Source organism: Citrus clementina, unplaced genomic scaffold, assembly GCF_000493195.1.
Source record: "Citrus clementina cultivar Clemenules unplaced genomic scaffold, Citrus_clementina_v1.0 scaffold_1, whole genome shotgun sequence".
NCBI lineage: Eukaryota > Viridiplantae > Streptophyta > Magnoliopsida > Sapindales > Rutaceae > Citrus > Citrus x clementina.
The window spans coordinates 8,402,481-8,426,767 of NW_006263303.1; the positions used below are offsets into that span (position 1 = coordinate 8,402,481).

General features: G+C 31.6%; 3 protein-coding genes and 4 non-coding genes across 9 annotated transcripts; 6 read left to right on the forward strand and 1 right to left on the reverse strand.

The window, feature by feature from the left end:
• The first annotated feature begins 8,541 nt into the window (after window positions 1-8,541).
• LOC18055664 (F-box/LRR-repeat protein At4g29420) lies at window positions 8,542-10,509 on the forward strand. Its single transcript, XM_006451314.2, has 2 exons — window positions 8,542-9,090; window positions 9,219-10,509. The coding sequence occupies exons 1-2, from the start codon at window positions 8,625-8,627 to the stop codon at window positions 10,109-10,111; spliced, it is 1,359 nt and encodes a 452-aa protein (XP_006451377.1). The 5' UTR covers window positions 8,542-8,624; the 3' UTR covers window positions 10,112-10,509.
• Window positions 10,510-14,230: 3,721 nt separating this feature from the next.
• On the reverse strand, window positions 14,231-14,302 carry TRNAP-UGG. The gene has a single exon. It is a non-coding gene; the product is annotated as a tRNA-Pro (tRNA).
• Window positions 14,303-14,381: 79 nt separating this feature from the next.
• Window positions 14,382-16,483, forward strand: LOC18055665 (60S ribosomal protein L28-1). Of its 3 annotated transcripts, none has more exons than XM_006451317.2 (4): window positions 14,382-14,487; window positions 14,595-14,772; window positions 14,851-15,014; window positions 16,134-16,483. In XM_006451317.2, exons 2-4 carry the CDS (start codon window positions 14,625-14,627, stop codon window positions 16,272-16,274), a joined length of 453 nt encoding a protein of 150 aa, XP_006451380.1. In that variant the 5' UTR covers window positions 14,382-14,487; window positions 14,595-14,624; the 3' UTR covers window positions 16,275-16,483. The 3 variants fall into 3 exon arrangements, with proteins under 3 accessions (XP_006451380.1, XP_006451379.1, XP_006451378.1); XM_006451316.2 differs by having other exon boundaries at window positions 14,428-14,523; XM_006451315.2 differs by having other exon boundaries at window positions 14,433-14,772.
• On the forward strand, window positions 15,342-15,432 carry LOC112095991. The gene has a single exon (XR_002904151.1). It is a non-coding gene; the product is annotated as a small nucleolar RNA R24 (small nucleolar RNA).
• On the forward strand, window positions 15,551-15,641 carry LOC112095990. The gene has a single exon (XR_002904150.1). It is a non-coding gene; the product is annotated as a small nucleolar RNA R24 (small nucleolar RNA).
• Window positions 15,859-15,949, forward strand: LOC112095992. The gene has a single exon (XR_002904152.1). It is a non-coding gene; the product is annotated as a small nucleolar RNA R24 (small nucleolar RNA).
• Window positions 16,484-20,392: 3,909 nt separating the features above from the next.
• LOC18055666 (malonyl-CoA:anthocyanidin 5-O-glucoside-6''-O-malonyltransferase) lies at window positions 20,393-21,943 on the forward strand. The gene has a single exon (XM_024178126.1). The coding sequence runs from the start codon at window positions 20,458-20,460 to the stop codon at window positions 21,904-21,906; it is 1,449 nt and encodes a 482-aa protein (XP_024033894.1). The 5' UTR covers window positions 20,393-20,457; the 3' UTR covers window positions 21,907-21,943.
• Window positions 21,944-24,287: the final 2,344 nt, after the last annotated feature.

Genomic DNA, 24,287 nt, shown 5'->3' on the forward strand with positions numbered 1-24,287 from the left:
CCTTTAATACACTCGTCCTAGACTTGTTTTTAGTTTTTGACAATTAGTTCATGAAGCTGTGATAAAGTCATTGAACAAATTAATTGCATTTTATTTGATTAATAATGTTATATTAGAAAAGAGAAAAAGAAGAATAACTTGTGGTTTACAAATTTGTCAGGAAAATTTGTCCACTAGTGGTGACTGTAGAGCATTTTTGTTGCGGTACTTGGAGGTCCTAGCCCATGGACTTGATGTCAATTCATACTGCCAACAAGATCATGTTACACAATTTCGATAAGCCTTGGCTGTAAAATTATTTGGGCATAGGTCATGGAAAAAAATTTTGTAATGTCATTTTTTGGATTATGAGATGTAATAGTTGTAATGAGGATGTTGTTGATATTTGATGTCATTAAAGACAATTGACAGCATTAATATATTTTATTTCTTTGTTATTTATATTAATGATAGATAAGATAGTTTGCACAATATATGCACAGGGAATATATTGTAAGAGAATACACGACTGCAGTCGGGTATTTACACAGATACACGACTGCGGTCGGGTATTTGGAAATAAACATAATACGCTCTGTGACAAAATACTCGACTGCAGTCGGGTATTTGCACAGATACACGACTGCGGTCGGGTATTTAGAAATAAACATAATAAGCTGTGACAAAATACTCGACTGCAGTCGGGTATTTGGACAGATACACGACTGCGATTGGGTATTTGGAAATAAATATAATAAGCTCTGTGACAAAATACTCGACTGTAGTTAGGTATTTACACAGATACACGACTGTAGTCGGGTATTTACAAATAAAAATAACAAGCTCTCTGTGACAAAATACTCGACTGCAGTCGAGTATTTGCACAGATACACGACTATGGTCGAGTATTTAGAAATAAATATGACAAGCTCTCTGTGACAATCGGGTATTTGCACAGATACATGACTGTAGTCGAGTATTTAGAAATAAACATGATCAGTTTTGTAACAGCCAAAATACACGATTGTACTCGGGTATGTGCACAGAATAAAAACTCTTTTCAATCATTCATTATATTGATGACACAATCAATATAGATTTTAAACATATCAAACTTCAAATAAATGAAACTAACTATAGTCCGATTGCCTATCAAATAACACAAATCCAATAGTTATTGAAATCGTAAATAAGTCGTAATATAATAGAAATTGTTTAACATTCATCATAAATTTTTAGCATATTCAACCCAAACACTCGGTCCATATTTTATAAGTCTCTGGTCGCCTCCCTTCAATACTTGTTCTTAGAAAGTCACACAAACATGTTTATTCACCTGCGAAACAAAAAGGTAGAAATTTATCACTAAATATGAAAGATATTAAAAAAATTAAAACAACAAAAAATAACAAGTATATAAGGTTCATAGTAGTCGTGTAACTTATTAACAATTATAGTATGTAAGTTTATACGTACACGTTAGTAGTCGTGTAACTTATTAACACACACGACTATAGTCTAGTAATAGTAAAAGGATATATATAGTGAAAAATATATATTTTTTGAACCAATAGAATAATAAGGTGTCATAATAATTGAAATTTTTTGCACATTTTCACGACTACAGTCGTGTAAATACATACATACACGACTGTTGTCGTGTATGTCGGGTGCAGAAAAAAATTTGACAACAACTTCAGATTTTAACGAATGTAGTTATAAAATCCATCAAATAACAGTCATATGATGCAAATGTAATGAAAATATGAGTTGCTTTAGTGTTTATCACAAACCAAACAAAACCCTAAAAATAATATAATGTCAATAAATTGAATAGATAGCCCAAAATAAAATAAAAAAAGTTTCAAATACCTTATTCATGGGATGAATAATACACCCAGCTGCAAACAAACTCAGTGCATTAGCTGTTTGTGAGTGATTTTGAGTGTGGTGTGAGTTTTTGTATAGATGATAAATACGTGAGAAGCAAAGAGTGTTGTGAGTTGTGTGTGTGTTTTATATATTTTTTTAGGGATATTTTAGACAATGTACCACATAAAAAGGCATACTTAGATAATTTTCAAACATGGGGTATATTTAACTAAATACACTACTTTTAAGGCATATTTAATTAAAAACCCCATCATATTGTATGTATATGAAAACGGTGGTGGATGAGGAGGAGGTGGCACCATGTGATGGAGACTTGGGCTGAGGCTGGGGATGGGTGATGATTTAACACGTCATTTACTATATATACAAGGGCGCTACTGCAGTACATGCATCTCATACATGTATAAAAAATAACCATTGGATAAAATTGGAATAGATCGAATGGTTGAGATTTTTTATTATTATTAAATATGAAAGAAATGGAAACCTGAAAAACCGGTAAACATGAAACACATACCGTTAACTTGAAACTAGCATCATTAAACTTAAAACCAAAGGAACTTGAAACTTAGAGTAATGAACATGAAATTTGGGATCATTAACTTGCAACCCCGATTAATGGACCAATAAACATGAAAACACCTACCGTTAACTTGAAATTGTGACTATTAAACTAGAAACCAAATGAACTTTAAACTTAGAGCAATAAACATAGAACTTTTGATCATTAACTTGCAACCCCGAAAATTATTCAATTAATGGACCAATAAACATGAAACTCCTACCATTAACTTGAAACTGGGACCAATAAACTTGAAATCAAATGAACTTTAAACTAAGGAAAATTAACATGGAACTTGGGATCATTTACTTGCAACCTTGAAAATCATGCAGTTAATGGACCAATAAACATGAAACACTTACCATTAACTTGAAACTGAGACCATTAAACTTGAAACCAAATGAACTTGAAACTGAGGGCAATGAACATGAAACTTGGGATTGTTTACTTGCAACCCCGAAAATTATGTAATTAATGGACCAATAAACATGAAACACCTACCATTAACTTGAAACCAAAGAAACTTGAAACTAAGAGCAATGAACACAGAACTTGGGATTATTAAATTGCAACCCCGAAAATCATGCAACTAATGGACCAATAAACATGAAACACCTACCATTAACTTGAAACCATGACCATTAAACTTGAAACTAAAAGAACTTGAAACTTAAAGCAATGAGCATGGAACTTAGGATCATTAACTTGCAACCCCGAAATCATGCAATTAATGGACCAATAGAAATGAAACATCTACTGTTAACTTGATTCTGTGACCATTAAACTTGAAACTAATTTTTAATTATTATAAAACTATTTTTTTATTATTATGTTGCATTTATTATTAAAATAATTATTATTTTATTTATATATTTATTTATTATATTATTTCATAATATAATATTCATTTAAGGAGCAACTGGTTGCTTAAATTTTTTTTTTTATATGTTTGGCTGCCACTTGGCAGCCAAACAATGGCCATATTTTTTTAATTTTTTTTATTACCCACATGTATGTGATAAATGCTAGGGGTATACATAATCAAATCTAATCCGCTTAATCCGTCCGATCTGTACCGTAAAAGCCCGATCCGTGGATTGGATTGGATTGAAAATTTAAAAATATACAATCGGGTGGATTATATATGGATTTACTTATGTAAATCCACAAAAAAAAATTAAGTAAATCGGCAAAAAAAATATTTATTTAATTAAAAAAATTATAAATTGACATTACATAGTTACACGAGCACCATAACATATTTTAGCCATTAACCAATAATAGTATAAAATAAAAAATAATTAAATAATCAAATATACAAATATAACTTGTAAAAATTGTAAAACAAAATAAAAATTTTAAGGCAAAAGCAAAATAACATACGCTAAGTCACCAACAAAATAACATACACCCAGTCACCAAGCAAAATAACATTGCCAAACAAAAAACCCTAAGTTTCCCCACCGTCACACACACTAGCAACACCTAATACAAGCTCCATACACTCTCGACGATGATTTGAACTACGTCAGCTGTGCGATTCCAACGAGAACAAGCCATCTTCTTCCCCAAGTCTATCGAGCCACTTCACAATCGCCATTTCCAGCTAAATAATTTCACTATCATAGCTTTCAAGATCGTTACCCGTATGGCTTCTCCTAGTTCCCATCGTGAGACGTCAACTACGCGATTCCAACGAGAGCAAGCCATTTTCTTCCCCGAGTCCATCGAGCCACTTCACAATCGCTAGTTCCAGCAGAATAATTTCACTATCACAACCTTCAAGATCACTACCCGTACGGCTTCTCCTAGTTCCCATCGTCGACGATTTCGTAATTACCACTTTCCCGCATGCATAACAACCCTGGAGAAGGATTAGAGCTTGGTTGGTTTCAAAAACTTTGCCATTTCAACTCTTGCTCCTCAAACACTTGCGGCTCTCTTGGGTTTTCGTGTGTTTGTGCAAAAACCTTACCAATTGAGGTAATTAAACTTTTTTGTGCTTTTTTTTCTTCCAATACTTATCACTTAATTTGTTCCAGTTATTTTTCATAATGAAGTTTAGTATTTTTTTGTTATTAAATAAGAATTGTGTGTTTGTGCAAAGACCTCACTGATTGAGTTAATTAAACTTAAATTATTACTTTCTTTTCAAACTTAATTTGTTCCTGTCATTTTTCGTAATTAATTTTAATGATTTTTCATATTGGTAGTGTACATGACTTCTCAACTTGATACAGGAAAACACGTAGCTGTAGATTCAGCTCCTCCAAGTTCTAAATCATCCAGTAATGCTGAAGGTACACCTAATAAATCCACAACTTCTGAAGCTTGGGAGCATTTTATCTAATTAAGTTTTGATCCACTGCATCCTAGATCCAAATGTCGATATTGTGGAAAAGAATATAAATATGGTTTTAATAAAGGAACATATAATGTATTGACTCATATGAGAGAGAGATGTCCAAAATATCATGGTCAAGCTCGAGTGGACAAAAAACAAAAAAAACCTTGTCTTACCAACGAGTGAAAAATGGAGAGCCATGTAGCCTTGTATCAACGACCTATAGTGTTGAGGCTTGTAAGGAAGCAATTGCTAAGTTTATTATAAAAGATGATATGTCATTTAGAGTTGTAGAGGATGAAGGGTTTAGGGAAATGTTGGGAGTTTTTGAAAATAGATTTAAAGTACCATCTCGCACTACTATTGCTTGTGATATTTTGCAACTTTACAAAAAAACAAAGAAATATATGATTTTTTTTTTGTGAGTAGTCATCAAAGAGTTTGCCTCACTACAAACACATGAATTTCAGCTCAAAATCTTTGTTATGTGTGTCTTACAGCTCACTTTATTAATGATAATTGGACATTGCACAAAAAAATATTGAATTTTTGTCAAGTTGCTGACCATAAAGATGAAACAATTGGTAGGAAAATTGAAACATCCCTATTAGATTGGGGCATTGAGAGAGTTTTTACAATAACGATTGATAATGCTTCTTTTAATGATGGTGCTGTTTTTTATTTGTCAAAAGTTGTAAACAATTGGAATGGTACAATTTTAGGGGATCAAAATATGCATTTGAGGTGTAGTGCACATATATTAAATCTCATTGTTGCAGAGGGGTTAAAAGAGTATCATTAGTCGATTTCTAAAATTCGCAACGTTGTAAGATTTGCTAGATCTTCACCTTCTAGGACAAAAAAGTTTAAGGCAACTACAAAGCGAGAGAAAATTTCTTCAAATAAGTTGTTGTGTCTAGATGTCGTAACTAGATGGAATTCCACTTTTTTCATGTTAGAGGCTGCTGAAAAGTATGAAAAAGTATTTGATCGGTTAGAGCTTCATGAGGCACAATACATTCGTGAGTTTTCTTTGAGCGAGCAAAAAACGTGTCCTTCTTCAATTGATTGGGGATATACTTGTTATTTCATTAAATTCTTGAAGGTTTTTCATGATGCCACTTTGACATTTTCGGGTTTTTTATATGAGACATCCAATACTTTTTTGCGCCAATTATGTTTGATTCATACACAATTGCAAGCTTGGAGGGATAGTAAGGATTTATTTTTTAAGATAATGGTTGAAAATATGAAAAAGAAGTATGATAAGTATTGGGGAAATTATGAAACAATCAACCCTTATTTATTTGTTTCTATTTTGCTTGATCCTCGACATAAAGAACGGTTTTTTGATATATTGTTTTGTAGTGTTGTTTGGTGATTTTAAAGCTAATGAGTTGGTTGTTAAAGTGCAGAATAATTACATAGTTTATATGAGGAATACAATTTGCTTTATGGTGATGATGTGAAAGTAATGGATGCTGTAAATAATGAAAAAGAGTTAGAGGTTGATACTGAGGTTGATGCTAGGCAAGTGTTTGATCGGGTTATATGAGGATTTTAAAAGACAATACTTTTGTAGAGTGCAAAACAAAAGTGAATCTTTACTTATTAGATCATGTGAGAACCCAGAAAATGAGAGTTTTGATGTATTGGATTGGTTGAAGATTAATTCTTCCAAATATCCAATTTTGACTTATGTTGCTCGAGATATTTTGGCCATGCTTGTTTCCACTGTGGCATCTGAGTCAGCATTTAGCACTGGTGGGCGTGTTCTTGATCCACATCGGTGCTCACTATTTGCAAGGACGGTGGAGGCATTAATTTGCACGCAAAATTGGTTACGTTCAACTCCGATAAATCTTGATGAAGTAATAGATGAGATTGAACATATTGAGACATGTAAAATGTAACAATTTAACTTTAATTTTATTTATTGATTATTATTTGACTTATATTGTTATTCTATTTTAAAAATTGACATTTTTCTTGTCTTACACGTGCAAAGATTTTGGGAGCTGATAAGAACATATATGATGAAGCTTGATGGCATTTGATGGGATATAAGGGTAAATATATATTAATTTTTTATTAAATAAAATTTTTTACTTGTTATTTATATTAATTATGTTTATTTTGTTTAGGTTAAAGTACGAAACACAAATTGGAGGTGGACGTTTTTCCTTTTGGCGTGTTTTACTTTGAGACTTTGAATGTATTATTGTGGCTTTATTTTGAACAATTAATTTTGGTGTTATATTAATGTATTATTATAACTTTATTTGAACAATTAATCTTGGTGTGTTATATTTTAAAACTTTGAACATGTTATTGTAGCTTTATTTGAACAATTAATCTCGATGTGTTATATTTTAAAATTTTGAATGTATTATTAAAACAAACAATTAATTTGTTTAAATTTTATTCAATTTTAAATTTAATTGGTAGTAAAATTATTTTTATATTAGATTTTTTTTTAATTTCATTAGTTTATGGATTGGAGAGAACTAAAATTTTTAATTCGTAAATCAATGCGCAAAATGATGGATTTGAATATAAATTGAGTTAAATCCGCATCCAATCCACAAACGTATGGATTTGATATGGATTGAGTTAAATCCGTATCCGATCCGCAGATGTGTGGATTGGATTTGAATTGAATTTAATCAATCCGTGGATTAGATTAGATTGAAAAATTATAATATGTAAAATCATGGATTAGATATGGATTGATGTCCAATCCATAAAATTCGATCCACGAACATCCCTAAAGACAAGTAACTTAACTTTAATTGTGTATGTTGATTATTGTTTGACTTTATATTGTTATTAATTGACATTTTTCTTTTGTCTTACATGTACATAGATTTTGGGAGATGATAAGAATATATTTGATGGAGCTTGACAATATTTGATGGGATGTTAAGGGTAAATATTTATTATACTTTTTATTAAATAAAAGTTTTTTATTTGTTATTTATTTGAATTATATGTATTTTGTTAAGGTTAAAGTATGGAATACAAATTGGTAGCGGACATTTTTCTTTTTAGAGTATCATAATTTGCAACTTTAAATGCATTATTATAATTTTATTTGAACAATTAATTTTGATGTATTGTAACTTTATTTGAACAACTTTAAATGTATTAACTATATTTTGAAACTTTAAATGTATTATTCTATATTTATTTGAACAATTAGTTTCGAAGTGTGTTGTATTTTTAAATTTTTAATGTATTATTTTAACTTTATTTAAATAACTAATTTATTTAAATCTAATTTAATTTTAAATTTGATTGGTAGTAAAATTATTTTTATATTAAATTTTTTTCTATTTTATTAGCTCGTGGATAAGACAAAATAAAAAAAATTTAATTTACAAACCAATTCGTAAAACGATGGATCGAATATGAATTGGGTTAAATCCGCATTTGATCCGTAAACTTATGAATTAGATTTGGATTGAAGTTAACTAATCCGTTAATTAGATTAGATTGAAAATTTGAAATCCGTAAAATCATAAATCAAATATGAAATAATATTCGATCCGTAAAATCCAATCCGTGTACACCCTAATAAATGCGGGTACTGCAACGGTGGCCTAAATACAATTGTATTTTTTATAAAAATATAATATAATCTTTTTTACAGTTAAAACAACAGAATTAATTAATAAAAAGGAGATTAGATTATATGTCCTTTTTAAGACATTAAAGAATTTTATACTTTTTTAAAAAAATTTGCAGGGCTAACACTCCTTTTTCTTCTTTTTTGTGACAGACTTCAAAAACCATTTTAGATGCTGGAGATTCTGACGCAAAAGCATAGTACTCGTGCCTCCAAGAATGGAGGAGCATCTACCCCAACCTCTGATTCTGGAGATCCTGAGTCGACTCACCGATTCAGCCGATCTCGCACGGTGCCGAGTCGTCTCCAAAACCTTGAACTCCCTCTGTAAAGAAGTCCGATCCATCAACCTCGTTTGCACCTTGTCTCGCTACGTGCAGTCTCGCTTACCACAACAGGTGACCGCAGCGCCCCAAGTCACGCCGTTCAAGTCGATTCTCGAAAACCTCGTCTGTAATTCGCGGCACCTCGAGTCAGTTTCAATAGGCGTAGACAAGTCGTTGGTAGGAATCTCGTACGACGACGCTGAGGACGAGTCCGACGATCTGTACTTGACCGACGTTGAATTTGTTAAGAATTGGTTACCTTGGGTTTGTGAAGAGTTGAAGTTTCTGTCAATTTCTGACTGCTGGTTTCAATCTTGTTGGAGAAAGGCCGAAGTTTTAGCTTTCATTTCTTCCTGCTGTGAGTTTCAATAATTTTTTTTTTTTAATTTGAATTCAATTTAATTCAGTTTAATCTACTAATTAATCCTCTGTTTTAATTCAGTAGAATTATTGCTTATGTAATCACGGTTTTGCATTTACTTTTAGGCAAAAGTCTTGTTGAACTAGAGGTGAAAAATGCTTGGCTATCGGTAGATAATCTTAATCAAATGCCAATGCTCACCAAATTGACATTGGAATTTATAAGGCTTGAAGATGAGGACTTAGACAAGGTTAATGATTGCTTTCCTTGTCTCCAAGTTCTAAATTTAGTAGGCGTGGGGGGATTTAGACAACCAAAGATTCATCTTTTGCATCTTAAGAGCTGTCTGTGGACTGTGTCAAATGCTCCGCTTTCTCTGGCTATATATGCACCCAATCTAGTAAAACTCGAACTGAGATGTGTTAAACCAAAATCCCTTGTGCTTGAAACTCCTTTGCTGCATGATTTCTGTCTTTCGCTTGAGGTAGCAAATGAGATTAGGTTTCAAGAGTTCCGGAATTTGATGAACTTACAGCTTGAATCTTCAAGTCTTAGTAGCCTCATCAACACATTTCCTTTTGGTAAAACAATTAAGAAGCTAAAAGTGGAATTGCTAAAACCAGGTGAGCCTATTGGAATGAAAAACCTTAACCTGGGGGTATTGTTTGATGTATTTCCAAATTTGAGTTCTCTGACTTTGGGCCCTAGGGCTTGGTCAGCAGTGCAGTCCAACTTTGATAAAGGACGTCTGGAAATAAGGACAGAGATGAAGGTGCTGAAAGAAATCATTGCACGTTTGGTGGTAGATGATATCAGCGTCACAAGGTCATTCATATTTGCGATCATGAATATATGCAGCAACTTGTCTGACATGGCCTTGCTCATTCACCGGGAGGAAGATTCGATCACTGCTAGCAACCTCATCTCTAGCTGCACAGTTGATCATCCGAGAGTTAGATGGAGATGGGGAATGTGGAAGGAAGGAACAGAAGACACTTGGGTCACTGATGGCATTTAATTTGCCAAACTCTAGTTTCTGAGAAGAAAATAAAAGAAGCTTTGTCTTTTAGAGATCTTTTTGCCTTGGTTCTTGGGGATCTGCAGCTCAGGAGTTTCAGTATAATTGGATTAGAGATTGTTCAGCAAACCCATTTAATTGGTTTCTATATGTCTAAACAAGGAGTGGACCTACAGGTGGCTGGAGATACAAATAAACTATGTTAACGAAGATAATCTTCAAATGCTCGAAGTAAGTAAGTGGATGGGTTGATTGCAAAACCATATAATCTTCTACCAGCAACTGAATGAACAGGTGTTTCTTACTAGTCTTTCTTTGTATATATATTAATTTGGTTGTATATGTTGTAAAATCGAAATACTCTTTGGATTGTTGATCAAAATAATACATTTATTTATATGGACCAAAATAAAAATCTGTGTGGTAGAAGGTCATGGTAAACCAAATGGTATCATTTTTGCACTCAAAACTTTCAAATTCTCCGATAGAAAATTGCACTTGTTTCATGTGCATGTTTGCAAATTTGATAGGGTGGCAGATTGGGTTTCCTTGTGAGTATTTTCGTGTCTTGAATGGCCTCAAATAAAGTTACCCTAAAAGATTAGTAAACAGATAACGGATTAAGTAAAACTTTTACATCCATATAAATTATAAACCGTTAACTCCCTTTTTTGGTTTCTTTGAAACTTCCATGGATTCTACAGGAGAAATATCCACTATCATCTTTTGTGTAAGTAATCTCCCATCACCTATATGAAGTCATGCCTGAGACCTCAATTGAAGCCGTTAAATGACTTGTGAAGTAAGTAAAATACTTTTAGAGGTCGTTATGAGTTTATTAAATTTTCTAATTCTGATAATTTTATTAAAATAATAAGGATTTAGCAAAGACGAATAAAAATATAATAATATTAGGGATTTCAACATTTGAGTCCCAACTTGAATTTTAATACTGTGTTACTTATTTGTTTGATGGATTTTGTAAAATTACTTATCCGTCATCTAATAAATGAATGTCATATTAGTTGATATTCATATTAAGGCTTAGATGTTGTGATATCTAGCATTACTTATAAAAATATTAGTCGAAGTTGTCGCATAAAATGGAACAAAATTTGCATCTGCATTTGCTTTCAATTTCAGAAAACCTCGTATTCTTTCTTATTACTCACGTTATCCTCCCACTACTTGGCTTCATAATCATAGTTGCTTATGCTTCTTCTTCGTTTATGATTGTGCACTTAGGTAGCGTTTACTTTTTAGATTGGAGTGAGAATCCTAAGATTGGAAGTGTAGAGTAAAAGTGAGAGTATGTTGTTTACTTACACTGGAATGAAAGTATAGAATGGAAATCAGAATCCAATTTATGCATTTACTTTATCTTGAATTGGGAGTAAATAGTTTCAAATTACAATTTTATCCTTATTTAAAGAACTATAGTTTTTAATTACAAAGTTAATAAATATATATTTTTAATGAAAATAAATATATATATTTAATGAATAAAAATTTATTTTATTATATTTTTAAATTTATAATAATTATTAATATTCTTAATTATGTACATCACAATTTTTTATTAATTTTAATTTTAATTATATAAATTAAAAATGATTGATAAGGGCAATATAAATGAAATATTTTTACTATTAATATAGTACGAAATTAATATTTTCTTAGAATAAACTATTTATTAGTATTAATTATTAATATTAAATAAATTATATTACTATTATTTTTAAATAAATATAATATTATTAGATTTTCAAATAAAGATGGTATATAGTAATATTATTAATTCTCTATTAATATAATAATATTATTTTTAAGTAATTTAAACTTGGAATCAAACCAAATTATTATTTAGTTAAATATAATAATATTATTTAAATATAATTATAGTAAATTTAATAAAAGAAGGGTAAATATAAAATGAAACATTATTTTATTTTATTTAATATAATTATATTAAATTTATTATTATATAAAATAATAATAAAATATTATTTAGTACAAAATTAATATTTTCTTAGAATAAACTATTTATTATTATTATTAATTATTAATATTAAATAAATATAGTACTATTATTTTTAAAATAAATATAATAATATTATATTTTCAAATGAAGATAATATATAGTAATATTTATTAATTCTCTATTAATATAATAATATTATTTTAAAGTAATTTTAACTTAGAGTCAATGCAAATTATTATTTAGTTAAATATAATAATATTATTCAAATAAATGTAATGTTATTTATTTTATTTATTAAATATTAAATATTAAATTAAATAAGAAAAAAAGATAGAAATGGGAGAGGTGGGAGTGGATCCCATGGGAATCCCACTCCCCACTCCAAAAATAAGTGGGACTCACGGAGTAAGATTCTCAATCATTCTTCAAATTGGTAAAGTAAACACTAGAGTGAGATGAATCTATACTTTTCAGTCCGACTTCAAAAAGTAAACACAACCTTAGTTTCTTTGACACTTTGCTTTGCCTCTCTACTTCCCACAGTCTCACAAACAAAGACTCTCTTCTTAATATGCCATGACTTGGTGTAATACTTGTGGGACTTGAATTTGAAATTTTCTTTTATTCTCCTCTTCTGCATTATTTTAAACAGCGCTGCTATTTGCCCCGGGTCAAACCCCGAAGATTCTAAAAACGACGTCATTTTAAGGTTTTTCTTTTTCTTTTCAATAGAAAGCTCTATCTGCGCTGCACCAAGGATAACTTCTACTTTCTCTTAATTGTTATCTTCCCTCTTTCTTCTCAAACACACTCTCAACTATTATCTTCCTTCTGGGCAAACGATTAAGCTTCTTTTAAATTTTGAAAATTCTTATTTACCAAGCATAAATCTAAAAAACCATGAACAACATTTTAGGAAACAGAGTACCACCAACTCAAATAGAACCAACTTATCAAACCACTATAACCCAGCTTACATATTTCTTTGTACATATTTCTAAGCCTGCCAGCTTCTTCATCCATGGGCTGATCAAGCTTCTAGTCGAAGACCCGCAAGCTGCCCTTGTTAGTTTCATTGTCTTCATCAATCTCCACTCTAGCAGCCATTCTCAATCTCAAACTCGGCTTCAAATGATTGTTTATAGATTAAACCCACAAAACATTTCCAGATTACCCCCACTTTCAAAATCCTAAAACTAAAGCAACTTGAAATAGAAAGAAATAACTTATAACTCAATTTTAAAATTTGATCTTTATTTGAAATTCATACTCCAACTAAGAAATGAAAAACCCATAAAAGAACAGATGAAAATGGCCAAAACAGGAACTTGGTGCTTTAATTCAATAAAAAATAAATAAAAAAGAAAAAGTTAACCAAATAATCAAAGAAGGCAAATTCCCGAAAAAAAAAAAACAAAAGACAACAACCCAGTTGAGAAGGACAGTGGCGGCAGCTGGGGTACTTTGGGATGACTTCGGTTGTGGCTGGTGTGACCTCAAATCAATAACGAAAAAGAAATAACTCTACAAACGGTGCATTTTTAGCTTAAGTAAAACGGTGCGTTGAAGTCGGGGTTTGATTCGGGGTTTAATTCGGTGCAAATAGCTTTTTCTTATTTTAAATGAACTCATTCTCAAGTTGCCTTTTTCAGGACGTGTGAGTAATCTTCATACTTGTCTGCATGTTTTTTTTTTAATAAATTAATTGCAACTCAATTTTTTTCACAATAATATGTGCTGGATTCGAATTTCAGATTTTTTTTTTCCACACAAAATTTTACCAACTAAACTCATTAGCACCAACTATTTGATTTCATCGTTCAACGCTCATCAACTTAATTCTCGCTCTGGCATAATTCAAGCATTTTCCTCTTTCATTGGATGAAGTATTACTAATCTATTATGTATCCACTATGACACCCTTCTCACTCTGCCGTGTTAGGCTTTTTTTTTTTTGTGTTTTAATCTTTGTCTAATACTTTGACCTGAGAATGATATTTTCTTATGAAAGATTAATTACAAGTTTGATTTGTGTACGAATTGAGTGTTTAATCATATCAAATATTGCTCCGAGTTTTTTAATAGAAAAATGAAAATAATAATTTCAGGCACACTTCTGGAAAAAATGATTTTGAATGGGGGCGTTCCGAGAATCGAACTCGGGACCTCTCGCACCCAAAGCGAGAATCATACCACTAGACCAAACGCCCACGATACGTCGGTGGAGCTAATTTTTATTTTTATCGAGGCAGGGACAACTAACTGCAGGCCTTAAATCGGCCAAACAGAAACAGAGTGATTAGGGTTTTGAACGAGTACATATATATATAAATACCGCCTCAGCTTATTTCACGACCTTCGCAGCCCTAAACCCTGTTGCTCTTAGCATTCGAAGGTCCTGATCTCTCTCTCTTCACTCCCCCCCACTGCTGTAAGGTTTGATTTCATACATCATCAATTTTCTATATAGCAGCACTGATTTGTTTAGGCTGTGTTTGGCAGTGAGTCGGAGTGAAAAAAAGGCAGAAAGAAATGGCGACGGTTCCAGGACAGTTGATTTGGGAGATCGTGAAGAAGAACAACTGCTTCTTGGTTAAACAATTCGGCAGAGGCAACGCCAGCGTCGAGTTCAGCAAGGAACCCAACAACCTCTACAACCTTAACTCCTTCAAACACTCCGGTATTAACAAATCTGACTTCGAAGGTTATTATTTATTTTATTTTATTTTATTTTTTCTTAAATAAAATGGTGGTTTAGGTTTGGCGAATCGGAAGACTGTGACCATTCAGCCTGGAGGCAAGGACCTGTCTGTGGTGTTGGCCACTGCAAAGACCAAGAAGCAGAACAAGCCTGCCAGCTTGCTTCACAAATCCACCATGAGGAAGGAGTTCCCAAGAATGGCTAAGGCTGTTGTCAATCAGGTACCTTTTTTTTCATGTCATTCTTTGGTTGATTTTATTATTTGTTTTCTTGATGTGTTTTCTGTGTAATTTTGTGTGCAATGTTGGTCTTTAGCTTGGCAAAAAAAATTTTTTCCCTCGTACTAAGAGTTGCTGAATTGGTAGTACTCCTTTGGTCAAATTTGAATTTTTTTTTCTTAAGCTGTTATGAGAAGCCAACATGTAACAAGACCTCTGTTGCAGTCAATTTTCAATTAAAGTTTCTTGTTGCACTTCATTTGCGGTCGCAGCTGTAATTGCCAATGTTTTGTTTTTGGTGGATGCTCCTTTTATCAAAATTGTGTTTTTTTAGCTGTGACGAGATGCTAACATGTAAGAAGACCTCTCTTGTATTGGATCTTCAATGAAATTCATTTGTTACGCTTGGCTTCTGAGCTTTCCTTTTTGACTGTGGAGCTTTATTCTAGACTCATATAAGCTAAATGGCTGTGGATGCTGTGGTTCTTATCTTATTAAGGATTTCTGCTCCTTTGAGCGAAATTATTATTATTTCTTTTAAAGCTGTGATGAGATGCTAACATGTAAGAAGACCTCTCTTGTATTGGGTCTTCAATGAAATTTACTTGTTACGCTTGGCTTCTGAGCTTTCATTCTTGGATTGCATAGCTTTATTCTAAAAATGAACGAACTAAATGCATTGGTTCTTGGATGATAATTGTTTGGAATTGTTATAGATGAGGCATCATTTATGTTGTAGTTTGGAATTGTTATAGACGAGGCATTATGTATGTTGTAGTTGTCTTTGTTTTTTGGTTTCTTGTCTCATTAGGGATCCTTCCTGGTACTCCTTTGACCTTTTTTTTTTAAAGCTGTGACTAGATGATAACATGTAAAAATATCTTTCTTGTAGTGGATCTTCAATGAAATTTTCTTGTTAAGTTTGGCTTCTTTGCTTTTTTAATCTGGACTTTGGAGTTTTATTCTCTTGTTATTTTCTGTTTCGAGTATATGCTCAATTGTTGACACTTTTACTTCTTTGCGCTAAGAGCATGTTCTGGTATAGTTTGTCTTGTGTATTCTGCATCCTACTCTGCAAAGATATTGACATTTTGTTAATTGCTTCCTTTGCCATTTTTTCAGGTTGCTGATAACTACTACAGGCCAGACTTGAAGAAGGCAGCCCTTGCAAGGCTTAGTGCTGTTAACAGGAGCCTAAAGGTCTCAAAATCTGGTGTCAAAAAGAGAAACAGGCAGGCTACGAAGGTTCCCGTTAGGAAGTGAACTTTAGGAGGAATCGAGTGATGTTATGCTTTGTTCTTGGAATGGTTTTATTTTAGTTCTTATAAGTATCAAGAAGACAGTTTTCATTTATGTTTAATTTTTTATGTACTGGAGATATTCGCCCGTTCCACCCCACTGGGAAAAGGGTCAAATTTTAGATTTTAACTTGATTTTGTTTTTATGTTGAATTGGCGTGTTATTTTGTATCATGAGATGAGTGCTACTTTTAAGCGCAACAAGTGTTCAATGTGTTGAATTCTAATTGTCTCATGCATTGTACAAGATTAAACTCTTAACAAATTGTTCAAATGATTAAAATAGCCAGTAGTACTAACTTGTGTACATCTCACACTAAATCAAACAATTTCTTTTTAAGAGATTATACCTCTTCCTTCCTTCAGCTTCTCATACGGCTCAAGAGGAAGTCACGGTTCCTCTATTCTGTAATGCTTCCCGACAAAAATATAAGTACTAGTTAGTCAATAATTGATCTTAGGCAGTGGGGAAAGGAGCCGTTTCCCTTATATTTTTAATTACAAGTGTTTTTTGAATTACTTTTAAACAAGTCTAATCATTTATGATGTGTTTACTTGAGGATTTAAGGAATGAGAATGAATGAATGGAAACGAAATTCATGTTTATCTGATAAAATATAATTTAGGAATGAGAATAAAATATGTGGGTCCCACATAATTTGAGAATGGATCAGAATTCTGTCATAATCTGATCATGTTATGAGCAAACCAATTAATTGTTGATTGGTTAATAAATAAATAAATAAAAAAGTTAAATCTTACTCATATACTATCACTAAAAGACAAAAATATAAATACTAGTTAGTCAATAATTAATCTTAGGCAGTGGGGAAAGGAGCCGCTTCCCTTGTATTTTTAATTACGACGTGTTTTTTGAATTACTTTTAAACAAGTCTAATAATTTATGGTGCGTTTACTTGAGGGTTTAGGGAATGAGAATGAATGAATGAAAATGAAACTCATGTTTATTTGGCAAAATGTAATTTGGGAATGGAAATAAAATAGGTGGGTCCCACACAATTTGGAAATGGATCATGATTCTCTTTTGATCTGATCATGGTATGAGCAAACCAATTAATTGTTGATTGATTGTTAATAAATAAAAAAATAAAAAAAGTTAAATCTTACCCATACACTACCACTAAAAAACACATGACATAAGATCTTTAAAAGATCAGTATAGCTCAAATCAGGAGAGGATCTTGTTCCTTTGGGAATAAGGAATGTGAATCATATTCTCATGGGGGTTTGGGAATGAGAATGAAATCAATGTTTACTTTTGCATCCCTCAAATTTTTTTATATTTCTTGAATTATTCTCGTTCAAATCATAATTAATTTTATTATTTTAAATGTCATTATTATTATTATTAAATTTTATTAACTTTATTATTTTAGTTATTCTTTATTATTTTTATTAATATTATTATTATTAACATTTATTATTATTATTAATTATTTTTATTTTATTAATATTTTAGTTATTATTAATTATTGTTATTATTATTGTTATTAACTTCATTATTTTAGTTATTATTAATTATTGTTATTATTATTGTTATTAACTTCATTATTTTAGTTATTATTAATTATTGTTATTATTATTGTTATTATTATTATTAATATTATCATTATTAACATTTATTATTATTATTATGATTATTAATTATTGTTATTAAATTTTATTAACTTTATTAATATTATCATTATTAACATTTATTATTATTATTAATTATTGTTATTTTTATTTTTATTAACTTTATTATTTTATTAATATTATCATTATTAACATTTATTATTTTAATTAATATCATTTTTATAATAATATTTATACATGTATCTAGTTAATGAAAATTACATTATTTAATACTATGGGTATTTCGGTAAATTGATTCTCATTCTCATTTATTTTACCAAGTAAACACATCAATAACATTCCAGTATATTCCCATTCCTATTTATTTTTGCCAATTAAATATTATAATCTCATTCCTATTCCTCATTCTCATTTATTTTACCAAGTAAACACATCAATAACATTCCAGCATATTCCCATTCCTATTTATTTTTGCCAATTAAATATTATAATCTCATTCCTATTCTTCATTCCCATTCTTAACTCATTCACATTCCCAACTTATTTCCATTCCACCCCATTCCTATTCCATGAAATAAACGCACTATCAAATAAATAAAGATGAGTATAGTTCCTTTTTAAGTTGCAATATAGAGAAGCCAGAAAGCATTAAACAATAATCCCTCTTGATATCACCCATCATGTTAGACCCAAACAACTCAAACCAAGATTTATCAGGTCATCGCCATTGAATCAGTCAATAGACTTATGGTAGTATAGAAAATCAGCTAATAGATTTATTAGTACAGAATTTGATCTTTTGGCTAAAAAGTAATTTAAAGTAAGAAATTTTAATAAATGTTTGTTGTAAATATCAATAGACTTCTAATTTTATAATACATATTAGCAATTTATTAAAAAAAAAGAAATTAGTAGCTAAAGAGCGTTTCAAAACATTTCAAAGAATTAAAAAAAAAATTCAAGTTATAGAAGAAAAAAAGATAACTTTAATAACATTTCAAACAACAGTTGCAAACTTGCAATAGCTACACAAATAGATTATATCTAAGTGAATTAGAACAACTTAAAAATTTAGCAGCATAACAGCTTTAAAAGTATTAAATGTATTGGCTCTATAGTTCTTCAAAGGTAAATACTAAAAGATATTAAAGGATGACAAAACACTGATAAAATAAACTATATTTCGGTGAGGTCTTGATTAGTTTGTATTTTTTTTTCCTTTAATACCGCATGGTGTTAATACTTATCAGTGCATTTTCTAAAAAGATAAACACCAAAGGTTGAGAAAGAAATAAAGTGTTTTGAAGAGTTACTGCTACGTACACAAGCGGTTGATACAGGCATTTTAATCTCAATCCAGAAGCGTCCTTTACACTCCTGTCGAAAGTCTGCATACAAGTCACATATGCAACCTGTACATCCCAGTCGCACTTTCTGGAGTCCTAATATTCTCAGAAGCCATTATTACGGATTTACCATCACCTAAATTTATTGGGTATCGCTTATATGGCCCAACATTATCCCAAGCCGTAGTAAAAATGTCGTAATATTCATGCCCTTCGGTACCCCATTATTTATTGGTGCACTCTGCTTTTACACCGCTGCGAACGACGGATCACATTTTCCTTTTGAAAAATGCTTGGTATCTAGAAGGGCGAGAGAAACACGAGAGACATGCTGCCGTTTCACCCTCAAAATCTCTCGCCCTTTTAGAAAATGCTTGGTATCTAGAAGGGTGAGAGAATGTAGGTCAAAGTTTTAACATAGAAATCTTTGAGCCAAAACTTTTAGACGTTTCTCTTTGAACTCATCTTTCGATGAAAACGAAGGCCACAGTACAGCCAGACCCAAGTTGAATCCTATCCTGCCAGGCCAATCTTGTCCAAGAAAACTGTGGTCAGACTTCACCGAATACAAATAGAACATGTAGTAAAGTAGAAATCCCACCACATCAGATGTCATGCATTAAATTGATTATTATTGCTGCAAGATCAAAGGCACCACGTATTCACTGTGTTCATTATTCTGAATAATCATAGAGTAATGATATACAAAACAAAATTTTATTCTAAAATGATGCCACATGTAATTTGTCATTAGTAGATATTTTTTTTATAATTTTAAAATAAATAAATTATATTTTTACATCACCAAGTAATATCACATCATTTAAAATAAAATTTTAAAATATATAGCACTGCAAAATCAACTGAAAGCAACAACACATGATAAAATATGCAGCTTCTACAAGAACGAGAGTTGCCCAAAACGGGCACTAGTAGGGCCACAGAAACCGGCAGCAATCTGCTGTTGATTTTGTGGCCAATGTTGTGCGAGGGAAAAGACAAATTTAAACATATCAAAGTAGAATCCGTAATATAGTATTATTGAATGTCATGTATAATGTGGACCACGTCATCCCAAAGGTTGCCGATAAGTAAATGCAGTACATGTACATTGAGGGCGAACATGTGGTTTCACATTATTTATTGTTGAATTGTTTGTTCAGTGTTTTGTCCTGTTATTTCGATCTATCTATAGCTAGAATATTCATGGCAGCAAAAGTAGTGGAGCAAGAGGTTACCAAAGTCACCCCCTTGAGATCTCACTCAAGTTCAGCACAGGAGTTAACTCTTCCTCTCACCTATTTTGATATTTTATGGTTAAAGTTTCCACCTGTGGAGCGCATCTTCTTCTATGAAATCACAGGCTTAGCCTCTGATTTCTTCAACTCTGAAATAGTCCCCAGGCTGAAGCACTCTCTGTCCCTCACCCTCCTTCATTACCTCCCCCTCGCCGGCAGCATCGTCTGGCGACCCCAAGCTCAAGACCAGCAGCAACAGCCAGTCATCTACTACTCTCCTGACGACGATGATTATGGTGTTTCAGTCACGGTAGCCGTGTCTAGTAACAATGACTTCAGTCACCTCTCCGGCAACGGGATCCGTGGAGATGTTGAATTCCATCCGCTGGTGCCCCAGTTGTCGATATCCGACAACAAAGCTGAGATAGTTGCTGCCCAAATAACTCTGTTTCCGGATCGGGGCTTTTCCATTGGGGTTTCATCTCACCATGCAATTCTTGATGGCAAAAGCACAACTATGTTTGTGAAATCTTGGGCTTATTTATGCAAACAATTGGCGGAGTTAGAACAAGAACCCTCCAATGTAAATGTGTTACCGGAGCTATTAACTCCAGTTTTTGATCGGACTCTCATCAAAGATCCGAAAGGTCTGTACATGAGGTACTTTAATATGTGGTTTTCTTCGGATCCCAACAGCAAACCAAGCTTGAAGGTTTTGCCACCAGTCTCGGTGGATTTTAACAAATTGGTTCGAGCCTCATTTGTATTAACCCGTGAAGATATTAAGAAGCTCAGAGATAGTATTAATGATCTAAATGATTCAAAACAAAAACAACTTCATTTATCGACTTATGTGCTTACATTAGCTTATGCATATGTTTGCATCGTTAATGCCAAAAGGGAAGAAGAAGCAGCAGCGGCAGCTAATAGAGATGTTATTTTTGGGTTCCCTGTGGATTATAGGAGCCGTTTGAATCCACCAGCTCCGCTTAATTATTTTGGTAATTGCGTTGGCAGAGTAGCTGAGTTTGCAAAAGCAAGTGACTTCATGCAGCTAGAAAAAGGATTTGCTATTGCTGTGGAGAAATTAAGTGATTTGGTCAAAGGGATTGATGCGGATGCCTTCGAAGGATCAAAAGAAAAGATTGCTCAAATAATGGCAAAGCTGAAGCAAGGAGCACTGCTGCTTTCGGTTGCCGGATCCACCCATTTTGATGTTTACGGATCGGATTTCGGGTGGGGCAGGCCCAAGAAGGTGGAGATTGTGTCAATAGATGTCTCAGGGGCTGTCTCTTTGGCGGAGAGTAGAGATGGTTGCGGCGGTGTTGAGGTTGGTGTTGTTTTGGAGAAGCCACAAATGGAGGCTTTTGCTTCTCTCTTTCGTGATGGCTTGGATGCCTCTGACGCACCACGCTAGACTATTGTATCGCATTGAAATATGATTGTGTTTGAAGTTGAGGTGTTGTAATTTTTAAGTTATAGTTATTGTAAAAAAAAAGATGTAATTATGAAATAAAAGTTAATAATATCTAGTAAATATAAATTTTAAATAATAATTTTGATAAAATTATTAAAAATATAATAAAATTTTCATCATACAAGTGAAAAATCATATCAACGTAACTTCAAAGCTATATCAGTTAGTGTTTATCAAATACTTTGGTGCTGTAACTTTTAAACTACAGCTGTCCAACCTTAATTCCAAACGCACCTTATATATTAGGTTGGATTGTATTCTTTATCAACAGTGTGGTGTTTGACATATAAATCGTATTGGATTGTATTATTTATCAGTTGCCATGTGATTAACGTAACATAGCTAAAATGTGCAAAAAAATATAAACTTGCTCGTTAATAGTCATCATACCTTCAATTTACTCTTCCAATTGAACGAAGACTCAAGTAACACGATCAATCGTGTGATTAAATCAGCTTCAGCACATATATGTACAAATATAATGAAACGACCCGTCCCAAACCTTCAGGACGAGTTTATCTAGTCTCATCAAAACTGAATTGATAATAATCTAATTAGTAAAGATTCAGTCGAAAATTCAGTAAAGTCTCCTTTATAAATATAACACTCCCAATATGCAAATATGTAAAACAAGCACTCCCAAAATAATTCAATATACAACAGACTCCAATCATCAACATCCTCAACCAAAATACTGACTTTTACCTAAAATATCTCCAGAGTATCAAAAGATTATATATAACTAATATTAACATGCAATGGTTTACTCTTAAGCTCAAAAGAATAATACAACAAAATTATATAATCCTAAAAAAAAAAGAGATAATTAGGACGCCCTAACAAAAATCATCTATAACTTCTAACACCATCACGTGGCCAAGATTAAAAATATATCTATTGTCACTGGGTCGATTTGGTGTACCTGCAACCTCCTGTGGGGAAAAAATATAAAAAAAGGGAATGAATATAAAACTCAGTGGCTCAGTAAGTAGATAGTAGTTTTTGAAACTAAATTTTTACTTTAAAAAAATAATCATATAATTTCTAAATGATTAATACTTAAAAGTGTACATGTAATAAGGATAAAATTATTAATTTTTCACTTAAAGTATTGATTAATGTGCTCATTATTCTTAAATTATCTTAACACTCCCAAAATATATTTTTATGTTAAATTAATTCACAATATGTTCATTTTTATCTTATAAATATTTTTCAAGAATAAAGATGAAATTCGAATTGAAAGTGGGAACAAAGAAGAATTGCTGAAGTACAATTGAGGAGATGCAATTAATAAAATAAAAAATAGAAAAATAAATAAAAAGGGTGAACAACCATGCTCGTGATGGTCAAGTGGCCATCTTGCCACCTGACCATCACCCCTCTCAATGTATATACATATTATAAAAATAATAATAAAAAAAATAAAAGAGACGATGCATCCCTTGCCTATAAAAGGTAAATGGACACAAGCGAAAGAGTCGAGAGGGGAGACAAGAGAGCGAAGCTGAGAAATTGTTTATTTTTCTTTTATTTTTCTTGTTTTGTTGTGTAATCAATTTCCCTATAATATATTTTAAAATTTTATCAAATAAAAAGAGTTTTTATTATTATTATTATACACATTATAAAAATAATAATAAAAAAATAAAAGAGACGATGCATCCCTTGCCTATAAAAGGTAAAGGGACGCAAGCGAAAAGAGAGAAAGAGTTGAGAGGGGAGACAAGAGAGCGAAGCTGAGGAATTGTTTATTTTTCTTTTTTTTTTTCTTGTTTTGTTGTCTAATCAATTTCCCTATAATATATTTTAAAAGTTTATCAAATAAAAAGAGTTTTTTTTTTTTGTTTTCTTTCAATATGAGTGGCTAATTTTACTAAGCTGAGGTAAATGGTGAAGCTCAAGATTTTAAAATATTTAACTCATCACTTTCTCAAGTGAGTTTTAAGTTTATTTTATTCTTTTCGAATTATTTTTATATCATGTTAATTTATAAATTTCTTGAATCTGTATAGTATTTTGACATAGTGTCGACACATTAATACAGTCATGGTACATTAGGTATTTTATTCCATATTTATCCACACACATAGTTAGTTAAGAATTAAATGATATAATAATTAACTAGTAAAAGTTAGGAAAAATATAAAAAATGAGAGAGTATTAAAATTATAGTTTGAATAATAAGAGTGGATCCCGTAACCTTAGCATAATTTTAAATTGATTTCTAATAATTTCTTTTTTCGCAATTAATTTTTTTATTTAACAAATTAACTACTAGATTTTAAATTCCCTGTGATTCGACCCCAAACTCATCGGGT

Bases quoted from the DNA above. Each gene is read 5' to 3' on its own strand.
- LOC18055664 (XM_006451314.2), top strand. From the start codon at position 8,625: ATGGAGGAGCATCTACCCCAACCTCTGATTCTGGAGATCCTGAGTCGA. The intron at 9,091-9,218 runs GTGAGTTTCAAT...ATTTACTTTTAG, and splicing joins AGCTTTCATTTCTTCCTGCT to GCAAAAGTCTTGTTGAACTA.
- LOC18055665 (XM_006451317.2), top strand. From the start codon at position 14,625: ATGGCGACGGTTCCAGGACAGTTGATTTGGGAGATCGTGAAGAAGAAC. The intron at 14,773-14,850 runs GTATTAACAAAT...ATGGTGGTTTAG, and splicing joins TAACTCCTTCAAACACTCCG to GTTTGGCGAATCGGAAGACT. The intron at 15,015-16,133 runs GTACCTTTTTTT...CCATTTTTTCAG, and splicing joins CTAAGGCTGTTGTCAATCAG to GTTGCTGATAACTACTACAG.
- LOC18055666 (XM_024178126.1), top strand. From the start codon at position 20,458: ATGGCAGCAAAAGTAGTGGAGCAAGAGGTTACCAAAGTCACCCCCTTG.